Source organism: Cydia amplana, chromosome 5, assembly GCF_948474715.1.
Source record: "Cydia amplana chromosome 5, ilCydAmpl1.1, whole genome shotgun sequence".
NCBI lineage: Eukaryota > Metazoa > Arthropoda > Insecta > Lepidoptera > Tortricidae > Cydia > Cydia amplana.
In genome coordinates, this window is record NC_086073.1 from 5,140,244 (window position 1) to 5,158,448 (window position 18,205).

Genomic DNA, 18,205 nt, shown 5'->3' on the forward strand with positions numbered 1-18,205 from the left:
TCATCATAAGATTATAAAGAAAGGCCCCAGTACACAATGATGGACCATCGCCGGCCACTCCAAGGGACGCAGCCATGCGGTAGAATGAGATAGCAATATCACTTGCTCCCTCTAACGCATAAATGCGTCCCTTGGAGTGGCCGGCGATGGCCCATTGTGTACTGGGGCCTTAAAATGGAGAAATAATAATAATTATAGACGGTCAAACCAATTTGTCAGTAAATAGGAACAAAAAAAACTATCATCATCATCATTATCATAACTTAAGAGCTTTGCTCTTGTCGGTGGAGTAATCGCCAATCATTCCTTTCTTGTGCCAGTCTTTTAATTTCCTCATACGATGTATCAATTGTTTTTTTTTTAACTATACTCATCCTTTTCTTTTGGGTGTTACTACTAGTGTAAGACAAAGATAGTATGACTCTCTCTGTCTATGTTTGAAGTAAGACCATAGAAGGTATGATCCTATAGAAGTGGTATACGCGTGCCTCCGTGAGGGACAAAACATAGGCAATGCGACACTATGATTGGTCGAATTTATTTGTTGCCCACCATAATCCATACTATACTTGGTCAAGCAGATCTTGTCAGTAGAAAAAGGCGGCAAATTTGAAAAATGTAGGCGCGAAGGAATATCGTCCCATGGAAAATTTGAATTTCGCGCCTTTTTTTACTGACAAGATATGCTTGACCAGCTATATTTTAGGGTGCAGAATAAAAAAAATGTGAGACTGTGACAAGGACAAACAATAATAGCGCTTTCGCTGCTACTCCTACTGCTTTCCATACATAAGACTATCCCGTTCGGTAATTCCCCCCCCCCCCCCCCCACCCCTCATGACCGATCCAGTTAAAATACTAAATTCATGAGTAAGACAACAGTGTCTGAAAGGACTTTCAGACACTTTATTTTGACTATTGCTGTTTTTCATATATACTTGGTCAACCAGATCTTGACAGTAGAAAAAGGCGGCAAATTTGAAAAATGTAGGCGCGAAGGGATATCGTCCCATAGAAAATTTGAATTTCGCGCCTTTTTTACTGACAAGATTTGGTTGACCAGCTATAATCGATGAATTATACTGTGTTATTAAAATTATCTGTGGTATGTCTGGTTCAAAGAGTATAATAACTATATAAAATGATATTAAAACGAATATAAACGATATAAAAAATGTCAGCCTGTGAGGTACTAAAATTACAGAAAATTTTAAACGTTTTATACTTGAAACGGAATTTGTGTCAAAAATGCAAAGACATTTTTTTTTCTTTTTAATAATTATGGGTTGGATGCGAGTTTTTTAAACACATGTTTTTCACGGTGGCGCCATCTGTTTGATTCATTTGGAAGCATCAGGTGAGGAAATATTGCACTGATATGATGCTACTGCGGATACAGCGCTGATTTCCATACATAAGGTTTAAGTTTCCTTTCCTGCCCCTGGTCTGGTTTCAAAAGTCCAACGATTTCTGTGTTTGATTTATTTTGATGTGAACTAGAGAGTTGGTCTCTGATAGTATTATTTCTTGTTGTTTTTGTTATTTATTCATGATGTCCGATGTAGACGAGATTATTGATTACATAAAGTCATTGAAGAAAGGCTTCGATAAAGATTTATTTCAAAGTAAGATCGATGAATTGGCTCATGCAGTTGACACGGTGGGTTTGGAATATGAAGATTTTCACACATTGTTTAAAGTTTGGTTAAATTTAACAATACGTAAGTAACCATATTATATTCTCAACATCCTACTGTAATATTTCTCCATAACAACACTTGTCGTAATTCAACTATCATAAAAGTAACATGCATTACACAGGAATTATCATGTAAATAGTGGTCCTTAATTATTTCTTTTTTTACCTAAGTGTTGCCTTTACCTCCAACACCTTACATCAATAACATTGAGTAAATTGTAAATTTCAGCCATAACAAAATGGATCAGCATTGGTGTGTGTCTTGTACCTCAGAACAGTGTAACGGAGCAAACTGTGGACTATGCTCTGAGATGGCTGTTGTCAAATACAGAATATGAGGCCAACTTCTCCAGGATTGCTTTTCTGCTAGATTGGCTTACAGGTAACTTCTGGTTTTTACTACAGTGTATTTACGAACAATTTAAATGTATTTTTTGTGAAAAATATGTGTTGCATAAAAAGAGTTTGATCAAAACAATGCATATAAACAATTCTGAAAGTATTATTTATCATTATAAATGTGGTTTCAATACTTTTCACAGCTGCTATGGATTGTGAGTCCGTAGACATTGCAGCTCTAGACTGTGGATATGAAGTTTTTTTTTCTTTCCTGACCTATGAAGTGCTTGTAAGTTTATTTTTCTTTTTTCAGTTTCATTTCTCATGTTTTTATTAACTAATGCTTAACCTAATCATGCCTGCAATAAATTTATTGAAGTTAATTAGTGTAAGTAATGCCCCTTCTGTTTAATGAGGACAGAATGATTTATTACTATAATAATATTATTAGTTTTACTCTGTAAATAGCAATTTTCAACTTGTGGGTTGCAAGCCCATGTAAGGAGGACACAGGGGTTGAAACATACTGATTTAAACCATTTAATTTTAATGGACTAGATGAAGAAAAATACATGATTCCCTTATTGCCTCTCTTTAAAGTCCTAAAAATTCTGCATAAGAAAATAATACATCATCATTTTCATTTCATTTTTGCTGTGTAATATTTAAATGTGTCAGATAAAGGGTTATTAGTGCAGGGGTTCCCAATCTTTTCCAGACTGCAACACTTGCAAGTTTAAAATTTAATTTAGACGCCTAGTTATGAGTATTACCTAGCCATGGTTATGAGTATTACCTCACGGGTCACGGCACCCTTTAATACTGTCTACGGCGCACTCGGGCGCCGCGGCGCACAGTTTGGGAACCCCTGGGTTAGTGTTTAAAAGAATTGTATTATTTCCAGGCTGGCCATGTGCTGAAGCTGGTATACACACTGACAAAGCCAACAGATGTGACTAGACCAAGGGTGTTGGAGCTATTTGACTATGCTAAGAAGAGAGAAAGTAAAAAGGTATTGAGTTTATAAACTTATTATCTAAATATTACATACACTTAAAACCTAAATGCAAAAAAATATATTTGAAATAAATAATAGTACATTACATACCTAGGGAGGTGAATTCTTAAATGCTCCAGATCGCAGGTGTTTGTGGCCCGAACCAAAGGCGAGGGCCATAAATATGCGATCTGGGGCTTTACGAATTACCGCCCGTGGTTTGTCTAAAGTTTTACGTCTTGCCTTTGCCAGGAAGTGAGATTTACGGGCCTAGGGTGACGTAAATGACAGTAATTACTATGACTATTCCAGATGTTTAGCCCATAACACACTCCTCATACATAGGAAATGCTTTATCCTTGATTGTCTATTCTTCAGAGCATGTGCCGGCAGCTGCAAGTGTTACTTGGTTTGTTCAAGTCCTACAAACCTGAGTGTGTGCCTGAAGACATCCCTGCTGTGCCCGTCCACACCACGTTCAAGAGCAACATCACCCTTCTGACCAGGTTTAAGAAATGGCAGGTAATAACTTAACTTAATAATTTCAGGATATTCTTTATATCTAGTGTTGTACCTTTTATTTTTTTAAAGCTGTAGTAATTAAATATTTACTAACTGCTGTCAGAGAGGGAACAAGGCAATTGCCTTAGGAGGACCATCATTTTCTTTTTTCTAAGGCCGGTCTGTCATGTCTTACCTGGGGTGTTCAGAGAGTTTTCTCGTAAACCTTTGACGGCTAAAGGCGTCAGTGGACGCGTGCTGCTACAGCCCAATATCAACCTTCGTGCATTCCGACAAGGTCCACGATGACTTGCCACGATGATAGGCGTGACGTGCTAAGGCTTAATCATATGTTCCTTGAAAAGTGGTAGATCTCTAGTCGCTTTCTAATCGCCGGTCAGACAATTGCCTTGCAGATAGATGTAGATGTAGTGTAGGGACGCCCAGTCGGAAGCAGGCGGGCTGTCGATCGCGTGTCGCGTTCATTCAGCCCTTTTCCCTGGAGTTGGAGCTGCGGGTTACTGTCCCGGCGGCATTCCCACACTATTCTCCTCAAATTGCCAATTTATTTATTGACATTATAATCCTGAATTAATTTATGTGACTATGTAGATGCTATTTTATTAAATAATTGGTAACTTTAAATGATTATATTATATAACCTGATAGAATCGTATAAAGTCCTATATAACTGTAAATATAGTACCTACTATTGTGTGCCCTTACAGGGTGTCATGAACTGGCCTCTTAAATTGTAACACCTTATTATGTACATGACAATGCAATATTGAATAAATGACTAAATGACTAAATGACAAATCTTCTTGTTTCCCTGCAGAACAGAAGGACATCTTTAAGTTCAACATCCTTTAGTTTGTTTTCTTTCGTCTCTACCGAATGTGTTATATCGCGGTGCCGCATACATAATACATTCTGCTAGTAAATGTAAGCTAGACAATTGCCTTAGAAAAAAGCTAAATGTCCACCTGCACTGCCCCCTGTAATGATGTCTGCTAATTTTTTACGAGGTTTTTTTTTTATGTTTTAGGAACAAAGAAATGAAGAAGGAACTCAGAGTCGACATTTAAGGTGGACAAATCCCATGCTGGTAAACATTTATTTCTAATATATTTTTTTTTCATATTGAGGTAAATTCTCTCTCTATTTATAAATAATTTTTTAATGTTTTAGGGAGGAAAAGCCAAGAAGGGTGAATCACTGGTACCTAATATAGAATTTATAAATATTGGATCACAACAGTACCGAGACAAAGAGCCTCAAAAGAACTATCTTGATTTCACTGAGTAAGTAACAATATATCAATATATTCTACCTATTACTAAAATGATATATGTATCTATTGTACATTACTATTGCACTTGTCTTATTACTATAAGCGCTGCAAGAAGTAGATACACCGGCGAACCCCTTTATCTTGGATCTCTTCAGATTAACTTTTTAAGCAAATATAGTTATTTAAAAGAATCAATTTACTACATATCTGTATTAGATAAGAGCTGCTAAAAATGATGGCGGTTTAAGCGAGTCTTGTCTGAAATAAACTAATATAAGGTTGCTACAACGCCTACAACACAGCCCCTTATTGCGTATGCGCATTCCGGTTTATTCTCATTATTTTTATTCTGCTTGGAATATAAGATTTGTAGTTTAATAAATACTCCATCCAACAAATATATTTTTGATTTCCTCGTCCTTCTATTTTATGTGAGGTGTGACTTCAAAGACAAAAGTGGGCGCAGTTACCCCGAACGACTCTATAGTACGAAGTGACGTAAAATGACTTTGTCAGCTAACTTAATATGACATTAGATTAGCAGTCAAAAGGTAATTTGACCTAAAATAATAATGATATTCTGTGTAAGTTAATGTTTTCATGTATAAAATAATAATTTGTGTTGTAATGGAAATAATGTATTGACATGTAAAATACTTCTATTTTATCAATAAAAGTTTGATTGATTGATTGAAAGGCCGATTCCCCTTTGTCTTTACCCCTCAACCTAGTTTCATCCTGCTAATACGTATTAGGTCCAAGATACACTGGTAAGTTTTACTTACGTAAGTAGGGACACAGCTATACTACAGAACGAGTGATGAATATCGTTATCTCATTCTAACAAATAGCTTTGTCCCTACTTATGTAAGTAAAACATACAAGTGTATCTCGGGCCTTACATAATATATTTATTCCACAGCCCGGTGTCCCTCCTGCAGTACAGCATGCACCGCTCAGTGTCGCGGCCGGCGAGGTTACGCGCACTCCTGCGCAACAACACAGGACTCGTGCTACTGGCTCTGAGTGACGTGCGCACGCAGGCCGCGCTTCATCACGACCTGCACTACATGCTCACTGGCTGTAAGTACACCTTAAGTTATATCATAGAGAAAAAAATACATAGAGTGCTCACTCCATACATCAGTTTTAGTACCAAAAAGACTTAGCATCTAGCATCGAGTAGCGGAACTATCAGTACTGCTACTTGACAATAGATGTAGCACCGACCGGAAAGTCTTATGCTGTTGAGATAAGACTTTCCGGTCGGTGCTACATCTATTGTCAAGTAGCAGTACTGATAGTTCCGCTACTCGATGCTAGATGTAGATACTGAAATTAATAGTCTGAACCAGGGATCGGAACCGGTTTTTTGCAAACACTTAGAAATAACCATATTTTTCGAATTATTTTATACTTGAAATGTAGGACTCAGTTGTGTTTGTAGGTTACGACTTCGTACTATTAGATTGCCCAATTAGAAATGAAGTAATTAGCAAAGAACGAAAAAATACCGTTTCCGTTCCCATACAAAAAATACCGGTATCCGATCCCTGGTCTGAACTGATGTATGGAGTGAGCACTCTATGTATTTTTTTCTCTATGGTTATATATATACTAGTAGTTCGCCCCGAACTGAGAACTCGCGGTTAACAAAAAAATATATAGCGATTGACTTTGTTGCACCTACTTAGGTACTCGTATAGTGCGACATAAAATAATAGAAAATAAATGAGGGCGCCACTTTCTACGTAACTGTCACATTTTTGACGTAAAATGCTTACACATGGCAACAATTTAGTATGGACATTTTTGAGTTCCATTTTATTTAATTTCTACTATTTTATGTCGCTCTATAGGCGGCAATGGATCAAAGATCGCGTGAATTTATTGCAAGGTCTGTGGAGCCCTTAACTGATTGATTTAAGCAAAGAGTAGTATGTATAATATAGTTGGCCAAGCAGATCTTGTCAGTAGAAAAAATGTAGGCGCGAAGGGTCTCATAGAAAATTTGAGTTTCGTGCCTTTTTCTACTGACAAGATTTGCTTTTTTGCATCAATTTTGAAGCGCCATTTACAAGTTTAGCGTTAAGTAATATAAATGGCGCTATTTTTTCGAATAAAGGGCTTCGTATACGGCTATCCCTCCCCTGGATTTAAGTCACCACCATAGAGATTAAAATAAACTGTATCTGTGTTAAGCCGAAATATTCCTGACATATGTCAAATACATATATTATGTTTATTCTATTTTATTTTTATCTTGCTAATTATTTCAAAATGGTAATTTTAAAAACGATATTATAAAAGTGTAAGTCGAGCACTTTCATTTGATACTAAACTCGACCATGTTTCTTGCAAAAAAATGACCAGAATAGCAAGACCTCTCACAAACAGCTTTTTGGCCTTCTAAGCTCTTCTAGCTCAATAACCTCTTGATCGGGCCTGCTCATAATTTAATGACTAAAATATAATGCCCTTGACTACACGTTTACCCAATTTCATTTAAATTAGAACAAATTTACTTAAGTTATTGAGTATCAAACTATCTTCTGACAGTTCAGCTTAAAAACATCGAAATGCCGAGACGTGCCGCTAGCCAGCCGCGTGTTCAAAGTCGAATGTAAGAACTTCGCTTCGCTTGTTAGAGCGAGACCTATATAGTAAGAGTGCATCACACTCTAATATTGTTCAGAGGACATTTTGTAAGTGTACGGTTACGGAATTTGAACCAGTAGGTATCTAGACTTTTTGCTACAAATAAAAATGTATGTTCTGTCTTAGGTTTTCTGGACGCGTCGCCACACAGCGAGCTGGAAAAGCGCGACGCACTACATTGCGTAGCTGTACTACAACGCACGTTATGTCAACCGATACGGGCTGTTTCGGCGTTCCTAGCGCATTTCCTGCCTCTCTGGGATGAGACGCACTACTTTCACGAGGTAATGTTTACCATTAGGTATTAGTTGATTCTACATATAGGGAAATAGAGAAGCGAGGCTGCGTGGTGGCATAGAGAAAAAAATACATAGAGTGCTCACTCCATACATCAGTTTTAGTACCAAAAAGACTATTAGCATCTAGCATCGAGTAGCGGAACTATCAGTACTGCTACTTGACAATAGATGTAGCGCCGACCGGAAAGTCTTATGCTGTTGAAATAAGACTTTCCGGTCGGTGCTACATCTATTGTCAAGTAGCAGTACTGATAGTTCCGCTACTCGATGCTAGATGTAGACACTGAAATTAATAGTCTGAACTGATGTATGGAGTGAGCACTCTTGTCTTACTATATTTCTCTATGGTGGTGGTATACTCAGCATCAAATAGATAATGACGGCCAGTGGCCAAATATATCGTAAACATACCTTAATACCATATAGGGTAGAATGATGCTGAAGGCCACTGAAAGGTTTGCAGGTTAGAAGGTCCATTTCGCCTTGCCTACTCAGAAATTAAATGACCGGATCAAGGTAGGCTTTAGTATGAAGAAATCTGATTATTACGTAAGGCTTTGTATGATCGTACGGCGCAGGCGTCAGGTATCACACTTGATCGTAAAATGTATTATTATGGTGCGATGCGGTTCGTAAATCCTAAGTTTCGACCTAGGGCTGTAATGTAATGTACGTGCGAAAATACGCGGAAGTTTTATTTATTTCCCTTTCTTTCCTCACAAGTGTGATGAAAAACATCGTGTGTGCCACGGGCGGTACAGGAATTCCGAACTCGTGTTAATTAAGCCCTCGCCTTCGGCTTCGAGGTTCAAATCACACTCGTTCGTAATTTCTTGATTACCGTCCTTAATACACAATTTACCAGCGTTCCTTAGGATGGTATTGTCGTACGTGTCCAATGTGTATTGCGTCTCGCATTTTGCTTAATGACAAAGTGAGACGCAATGACACTGGACAAAGAAATTGGACAGGTGGAATATCACCCTTAGTGTAAGACCTGAGTGGCCGCTCGAATTAGGTATGCAGCGGGGCGGGGCGTGCGGCGTGCATGTCAAACAAATTCAAACGTATAGAAGCGGCCTTAGTGCACGCTGCTCAAATTACTATTGAGCCCGACGCCACGCTGCACGCCCCGCCGTACGTGCCGCTTCGAGCGTCCACTCAGGCCTTAAGCTTTGGATTCCTCCGAAAACGGTGCCGTCATATTACGGCCGCTATATAGCGTTGACTGACGTCACTAGAACGTTGTCTATGTAAACAAGATGGCGCGGTTTCCTAGACGGCGTTAAGCTTTGGATTCCTCCGAAAACGGTGCCGTCATATGACGGCCGTCATATAGCGGCAGCAAAAGACGGCCGTCTTTACGGTGGCGACATGTGGAAAGTACCACGGCGTCATAACACACCGTCATCCACCAAGGTCAAAGCGGCAAATTTGAAAAATGTAGGCGCGATGGGATAACGTCCCATAGAAAATTTGAATTTCGCGCCTTTTCCTACTGACAAGATTTGCTTGATCATCTATAATTTACTTGTAGTACGGAATCATTTATTCAAATCTCGTGTCATTTATTCAAAATGGCGTCACCGCTATCTAATAAAACGTTCACGAAACTATCGACACCGTCATGACGGCCGTCATCTTACGTTACGTTGACAATCAACGTAACGTAACGCCGTCTAGGAAACCGCGCCATCTTGTTTACATAGACAACGTTCTGGTGACGTCAGTCAACGCTATATAGCGGCCGTAATATGACGGCACCGTTTTCGGAGGAATCCAAAGCTTTACGTTACGTTGATTGTCAACGTAACGTAAGATGACGGCCGTCATGACCTTGTCGATAGTTTCGTGAACGTTTTATTAGATAGCGGTGACGCCATTTTGAATAAATGACACGAGATTTGAATAAATGATTCCGTACTACGATTATTTTCCTCTTCTGATGATATTTCATCCTCCAAGTAAATTATAGATGATCAAGCAAATCTTGTCAGTAGGAAAAGGCGCGAAATTCAAATTTTCTATGGGACGTTATCCCATCGCGCCTACATTTTTCAAATTTGCCGCTTTGACCTTGTTGGATGACGGTGTGTTATGACGCCGTGGTACTTTCCACATGTCGCCACCGTAAAGACGGCCGTCTTTTGCTGCCGCTATATATATGACGGGCGTCATATGACGGCACCGTTTTCGGAGGAATCCAAAGCTTTAGGCAGCGACCTTATTTAAAACCTGCTGTTGATCAGATCTTGGAGCTCCTGGAGTGGGTGGAGCCGGACCCGGAGCTGCTGCCGCTCGTGCTGGAGCCCCTCGCGCGCACGCACCAGCGCGCGGCGCCGCTGCGGCAGTGCGCCACGCTGCGGGCGCTAACCACCATGTACACCAACCTGGTGAGAACACCCTACATATTGTACCATTATCTAGATTCTAGATCTTGGGGCTACTAGAGAAGGATCCAGAACTGTTCGTGCTGGAGCCCATCGCTCGCACGTAAAAGCGCGCGCCGCCCGCGCAGCGGTGCGTCATCTTGTATAGTTTGTAGCTTTCTAATAGACCCCGAAGGCTAATCCTATTGTCTATTGTTAAGTAAAACCGCTCGTGCCACGTGCCACAACCACCTGCATAAAAAATCGGTACTTCGGTTACTGAGTGCCGGCGAGTCGACACTACAGAACCAGTCTAAAATGTGTTATCGAGATGCGTAACAAAGGCGCGTTATCGGAGAGCGCACCTACACTGGTTTTATGAGCGTTGGACTAGCCCGCGCTCAGGTACCAAATAGAATAATTAGGACCCTTTTTTGCAGGTAAGTAGCACGTGCGGTTTTACTGAACAATAGACAATAGGATAAGCCTTCGGGCGCTACTAGAAAGCTACAAACTATACCTCGTGCGCGTGCTTCGACATAATATCGGATTGAGCTCATGTCGGTTCACGCTTCAAACTTCTATAGTAACCAGCCGATGTCGCGTTGCCAGAGCCGAAGCGAAGCGAATGACGGTTTCACTGATCGATTTCTCGTTCATACATGTTATAATAATAATAATACGTTATAGCTACATTAGCTATGCGTCGCTTTACAGTCACCTTTACCTACTGACATGACGGATATACCTCAATTTACCATTACGTGTAGGCTAGACTGCTCCAAATATATTTAAACCTAAAGACATTTATCTAAAACTCTTTTCCCCATTATGCAGCTAGGCTTAAAATTCAAGGGTTAGGTAACGTAAACTGCTTGCATGATAAGAAGAAAGGAAATGATATCACTATTCCTTATATATTATGTTACTTCCAGGTTTACTCTAGTACCCGTAGAAGACAGCACTTCGTGTCCAGCGTGATGTCGCGCGACATTTATAAGGACGCGCTGAGCTACGTATCGTCTACTATAAGCACCATGTGTGGCCGAACTCTACAGGTTGACCCAGGTACAGCACTGAATCCACTGATTACCTACTAATTGCCCAGAATTGGGTGTAGTCTATAAGATTTTGCGCATTTGCTTTCCTGTAGGTTTCCCTTTCCTAGCACAGGAGCAGCGCGACAGTATGTTGGCCGTTTGATAGACTACCCGACCTCTTTTAACTTTATTAGTTATTACATAGCGAGGGGCGGGTAGTCTATCTCGCGGGCTATCGGCAGGGATATTGGAATGAGAATAATTGCGCAAAGCTTAACGTAGGTGGCTCTGCAATCATTAAAATTAAACAAAATTGGATCGTTATTGTTTTCCAACATAGCCATCGAATCCAGCTAGATTATATATGTTTATATATATACAGTGTGTAAATCCAATATGGGCGAATATTTAAACGGTGGTATAGGACTTAAAAAGTATATTGAGATACATTTTACTTAGAAACAGTGAACGCATATAAACCATGGAAGTATTCTGTCCGCTCAATTATGACCCAACGTAAAGTATTCGATTGTAGGCGGTGCTTACAGACTGTTCGATTGGCAACTTCAGTGCGGCCGAGATGACAGTCAGTGACCGATGGCTAAATTGGTTTATAAAAACTACGTTTTTTTGTAATTAAAGCTGTCTTCATGTGTCGTGAAGTGGTGCAGAAGTTGTTTTAGTTCATATCAAGGACAGTGGAATCACTTTTCACTTGTAGTAAACAGATAAATTCAGTAAAATTTGGAATAAACATGACGACATTTTTTCAATACTACCGTGCTAAGCTAAAACGTAACAACTGCATACGACTTTCATAACAACATACGACTTTTTAAATTGCGAGGATAATAGGGATGGTTTTATGCCAAATGAAGTAGACTATTTTATTAACTTATGATTGGTTTAGGTATTTTCTATATACAGTAGAATCCGCTTATAATGACATTGAAGGGAAGTAACAAACATGTCATACTAAGCGGATGTCATATAAAGCATAGTTGATAAACTTTTTATTTTATGTTTTCCAAATTAATCTCAAACTATTTTGTGAGAGATGAGTTTTATTAACCTTATACCAAATATCAACTTTCACCGAGAGTAAAAACTAAAACAATTTAAACGCCACAGACGTCCTCGCAGGGACAGATGTGGGGCCGGCCACGAAAACCAGCGAATTTGTCAGTATAACCGGACATAATTCTATAAAAATAGTATTTATAGGTCGAAGTCATCTTATCCGACTTTGTCACAAAGAATTTCATATGAAAACCAAACTTCGCACAGTAATTGCGTCATAGTAAGCGGTTGGTCAGTATAAGCGGAGTCATAATAAATAAATAAATAAAAAAAACGGATAAACGAATAATAAACGGATTCCACTGTAATTATAAATGTAGTAATAAATTCCTTCTTACAGATTTGTATTTTCCTTTTTTATTTCATGAGATGGAGCTATAAAAAACTACCTAGTTATTTCAAATTAATAATCAAATTTGGTATTGTCATTTTACATTACTTTCCATTCAGATTCCCACAAGATGCTATTCGCAGAGAACTATGGAAAAAATTTGTCCTTTGTGGATACCTGGCAAGATATCTAATGTTCTATTCATGAGATAACCCGTGAGATACTCGTATATGTAGATACATTTTTTTCTATCACGCTTTCACTGAATTAATTTAACAAATACACACATTATCTCAAAATGTTGATCATTTTAATCCACCCTCTACTGTCACATATATCTAGGTTCTCTCTCAAGCCATTTCCGTCAGTAGAAAAGAGCAGCGAATTTAGAAAATGTAATACAATTGTGTAATACCTACTATAACCTAGTACCTAAGCAAATCCGTAATATTTTCAATTGTATCTGTTAGGGAGACCTGTTATTGGCTTCATGATTGTATCCTAGTTATAAGTCTATATAGTTTGTTAAAGCTGTTGGTCTTCTAATAAAATAAAATAAATAAATAAAATAAAGTAAGCGCGCGAACGGTTATGGTCCCATACAAAATTGTAATTATGCTCCTTTTTCTACTGACAAACTTGCTTGACCGGCTATATACATATAAAATATTTCCATTGGAACTGAAAGTGGGGATTTATTGTGACTCCGCCTGTTCAAATGTTTTTGACCCGATTCGTGTACGCATGTAAATTTTGCAGGCTGTATAGCCTGTCCGATTTCTAAGATCAAGTTCGCCATACATTTACTATGGCGTACTTGATCTTAGAAAAACGGACAGACTATACCAGTACGGCTACCATCAGTTTGGCACTGACAAACGCCGTCGAGAACGTAATTTACTTTCTATACATCTCGCTCGTACTCGCATATTAGTGCAAACGAAATGTATAGAAAGTAAATTACGTTCTCGATAGCGTAAATGTCAGTTTTGACACTGTCAGTGACTCATGGTACGGGCTCTGAACGTGACTTCGCACTGCCATACAGATTGATAATAAAATATACAAAATACTTATTATAGCGGAATACATTTATACCTACAACAATGAATATTTAATTATGTTGAGTTAGTCTGTCATTTAATTTCATAACAACATTTTAACTAGTTATCTTTTAATCTGCATTAAATTATTATACGTGAATTATTTGACTGGTTCTTCAATGTATGGCATAAACCTATCCCTGTCCAAGTCATATTCTAATCAAATATGAACCGCGAATTCTCAGCGGCCAGTACGTACAGCAAGAAGGTTATTAGCGGATTAATGTCGCTGATTGGTAATTATTGACATTATATGCATTTCATCTACACTTAGCTGTGTACGTTAGTGTAATAGAGACAGGCTCTGTAAACGTATCGTCTTATTTAAATGTAGGCGTAATTGTGTATGTGTGCTAATTTGGCCCGAGAATTTGAACGGTAATGTTCCCAAAGGCGGTTTCCAGTTATATGCTTTCACTGCTTAGAAATGCAATGGAAATTTTAACCATACAAAATAATTCGGCCCGCAATGTAATACACCACACGTTACGGGATACGAGCTTTTTAAAGTAACTGTCAACGTTTGTTAGCAGTTACAATAAAAAGCTCGTATCTCGTAATGTCATGTCATCTTCTGTTTCTTAATGTTTGCAGTACATTGCTGCTTGGTACATGTGAAAAAATTCATTACGGAGTCATATTAAGTGTAACTTTAAAAAACTTCTTAATTAATGATTAGACAGATAAATTCTTATATCTGGTTTAATTTATTGCCCGTATTGGACTTACACACTGTATATATATATATATATATATATATATATATATATTTGTAGCATTTCGATTAGTTTCAAATGTTGATCTACAGATTGGACCGCAGTATTATTCCGATCCTAAACAAGCTGTTATTTCGCAGAGGAGCACCGTGCACTGTACAGCTGCGTGTCGGGCGCGCTGCGGGCGGCGCGCGCGCAGGTCGCGCTGCCGCACGCCGCGCCCGCGCTGCCGCACGCCGCGCCCGCGCTGCCGCCGCTGCCCGCGCTGGCGCTGCCGCTGCTCACCGTCTCCGCCGACCTGCTGGACAAGATGGCCGCCCTCATCCTCACGTGAGTATAGTTTGTAGCTTTCTAATAGACCCCGAAGGCTAATCCTATTGTCTATTGTTCAGTAAAACCGCACGTGCTACTTACCTGCAAAAAAGGGTCCTAATTATTCTATTTCGCACCTGAGCGCGGGCTAGTCCAACGCTCAAAAAACCAGTGTAGGTGCGCTCTCCGATAACGCGCCTTTGTTACGCATCTCGATGACACATTTAAGCTGGTTCTGTAGCGTTCGACTCGCCGGCACTCAGTAACCGAAGTACCGATTTTTTATGCAGGTGGTTGTGGCACGTGGCACGAGCGGTTTTTCTTAACAATAGACAATAGGATTAGCCTTCGGGGTCTATTAGAAAGCTACAAACTATACACGCCTGTTATCGATTTAACCGCATCATATTTAACCCATAGTCTTCGTAGTAAGGTTCAAAATTAATACAAAAAAAAAATCTTTAGGCCCTTGCATTTGGTTTGAGGTTTAAATATCAGAAGTTTCTAGGGCACGTGACTAATTAAGACGATGCCATTTTGTATTAGTACTCTTAAAGCGGTTTCGCCCTACGTCCGATCCGAATCCGATCCGAATCCGTGAAAATATGGTCCCTGTAGCCGTAGAACTATTTCTATGGTAATTTACGCACTAGATCCGTCTGATTTCTTTCCGAAATCGGATGACGGAGATCGGATCTAGTGCGTAAATTACCATAGTAATAGTTCTACGGTACGGTTCGGATCGGATTCAGATCGGACGTAGTGCGAAACCGCTCTTACCGTGTAACAGTATCTATTTCATCCTTCATCATGTCGTGATAGTATTCATACTAGATACTAACACTATCTAACCATATGTGGACCTTATGGCTTTGCAATAAGGGTTACAAATTCTCAGTAACAATGTATACATGATATCTTGTAGATTCAATATTAGAAAATACAGTATTATGTCATCATTGTAAATTACAGCCTCATACATTTTTGTTGCTTCAAGTCTCTATGAAATTACTATAAGATTCAACTTTATCTGATATTATGCTATACGTTTCTAAACTACACCTATACTCTATGTAATCAAACAACATACGGGCGAAGTCTTTACTTTGTGCCCGTACCTTCGCTTAGCGAGCGCGCTTTACGTCGTAGTTATTACCAATTTAAACAGATGGCGTTATTGCAGTGTATTAAAATTAACTCATATCCAATGGGTACATTTTACCGAATATTCCTACTTGGGCATAATAGTACATTATTGCAGAGGCCGGGAAAGGGCAATTCGCGGATGAGTTTCGATTTTGTCGGACGACGCGAAGCGGAGTCCGACAAAGAAGACGAATCCACGATTTGCTATTCCTGCCGAGGCATATATAGTGCTTTTCTCCAAACATGCGAAGAAATAAGGTAAAATAATAATTATTTAAGCATCCAGCATCACTCAAATCGAACCTTCACATTAAAAATGTCAAAAACAATTTCCCTCTAAAATTAATTTTTAAAAGTTTAGGGCACTAACTTATTCTGCCATTCAGTACCATTCAATATTCGTTCATTCAATATAATTGTGCAATATAGTTGGTCAAACCAATTTGTCAGTCAGTAAGAACCAGGAAAACTATACCCATCCTTTTCTTTTGGGTGCTAGTACTAGTGTAAGACAAAGATAGTATGATTCTCTCTGTCTATGTTTGAAATGAGAAAGTCCTTTGACAAACTATATACTTAACTTTATGTACACGGATGAGATCATTAAAAAAATATAAAAATAATCTTTGATTTTATTAAGCAGTATTCTCACGATCATACACGAGCACAACGGTCTTGTAAGAACGAGACAAGTAAGGTCGTTTATCTTACTATCTCACTCTATCCTATAGCTTGAAATGATAGCTGATCGGGTCGTGTAGACGCGGCTCGCGGCTATAATAATTGGCTGTTGCGTTTTTTATTTTTAAAAAGTAAAAAACACTACAGTAATAAGTTATTACTGTAGTGTTTTTTTCATTCCCGTCCGCTAGAACAGGACAGCGATATTTTGATTTTTTTAAATTAGAGTTTGACATTAACGTAGAACTTCCCGTACTATTTTTGCTACAATAAGGTGAACATTTCCGAGCATATTGGAGAAAATTATTATTACTCGTATCGTATGGTACCGTTCTGTGCTTCCTTATTCTATTTACTAACTTTTAGTGGCTGCTATTCATCTTAACATTCACTGATAATTTTGTAAGTAATATTTCCTTTTTATACAGTTATAAAATGGTTTCAATTACATATATTCAAAAATACATAAATTAAGTCAAACAGTTACAACTTTATAGTTTGAATGTATGTATGTAATATTTTTATTAAGTATTTATTTTTATTATAAATTAAGTTATAGTTTAGCTAGTCAAAATATGATCTCGATTTGACATTAGTCTTAGTCATCTCGCCCGCGTTTATAGCTGGATTGCAAAATAGATTGAAAGGAATATGTATCAAATCAATATTGTATTTCTATTTGTAATTGGAATGCGCCTGATGGAGGAAATAAAATATTAAGATACATACTAAATATTTAATCTGTCAGCTCCCACGGCTCATATATGAGCCAGAACGCTTATGGTGACGTCATATCATGGGATTCGACAGGTTAATAAAGAACTGCCTGAGGCGAACGTATTTTCAAAGCAATTCCTCTGAAAAATAACCGTTCTTTCAGATACAAGGAAATATTGTTCGCAATGCAATCAAACAAGGAGAACAGGAAAGATCAAAGCTACGTCGATCAAAAGAGGACGCTTAAAGGGTACACTTCAGACATCGTGCGTTGCTTGGTTGACGAAACCAGCTTCTCGGGAAGGCAGAGCGGTCTGGTCTTCCAACGATTAAATCCTCAAGTTGTTCGAAAACTGACAGAGTACATACCAGAATCAGACTCAGTAATGAGCATAAGAAATCATCTAGCATTCGCTCCGTACACGTACATACAAATGGACTTTGATTCCTCCTTCGCTGATGATCTGAATGAACTGTGGTTTGATGCGGTCATAAACAAGGAGTTTACGCATTTATCTAAGTTATTAAACATGCTTGGCTGGGGTAGAAAAATGGTTGATTAAACAAGCGATTTTGAACCTTATGTTATTCTACACAGAAGGTTCAAAATCGTTAAGTTGGAATTGGCTTTAAACGTAGTGTTTTAGTGTAAAGTTTGGACGTAAGTTAGCCTAGATTGTTAAGTACTTGTCTCGGCGTGCCTTGTTTAAGTAGTTGTATGAGTACGAGTAGTATAAGACAGCTTTCAGAACCAGCGACTGTACTTATAATGCAGTGTTGGCCGAAAGTTAATGCAAATTGAAAATGCTGGCCATTAACCATTATAAATTGAATCGTAAACTATAATCGTCCGATACGGTTTAAGGTTCAATTTATAATGGTTAATGGCCAACATTTTCAATTCGCATTAACTTTCGGCCAAC

At 38.6% G+C, this 18,205-nt stretch overlaps 1 protein-coding gene across 1 annotated transcript; it reads left to right on the forward strand.

Moving 5' to 3' along the window:
* Positions 1–1,455: 1,455 nt before the first annotated feature.
* On the forward strand, positions 1,456–17,862 carry LOC134648424 (centromere protein I-like). The gene is made up of 13 exons (XM_063502945.1): positions 1,456–1,721; positions 1,929–2,081; positions 2,242–2,327; positions 2,943–3,050; positions 3,414–3,557; positions 4,585–4,644; positions 4,728–4,840; positions 5,753–5,913; positions 7,615–7,772; positions 10,037–10,180; positions 11,092–11,224; positions 14,567–14,756; positions 17,446–17,862. Exons 1-13 carry the CDS (start codon positions 1,553–1,555, stop codon positions 17,843–17,845), a joined length of 2,019 nt encoding a protein of 672 aa, XP_063359015.1. The 5' UTR covers positions 1,456–1,552; the 3' UTR covers positions 17,846–17,862.
* Positions 17,863–18,205: the final 343 nt, after the last annotated feature.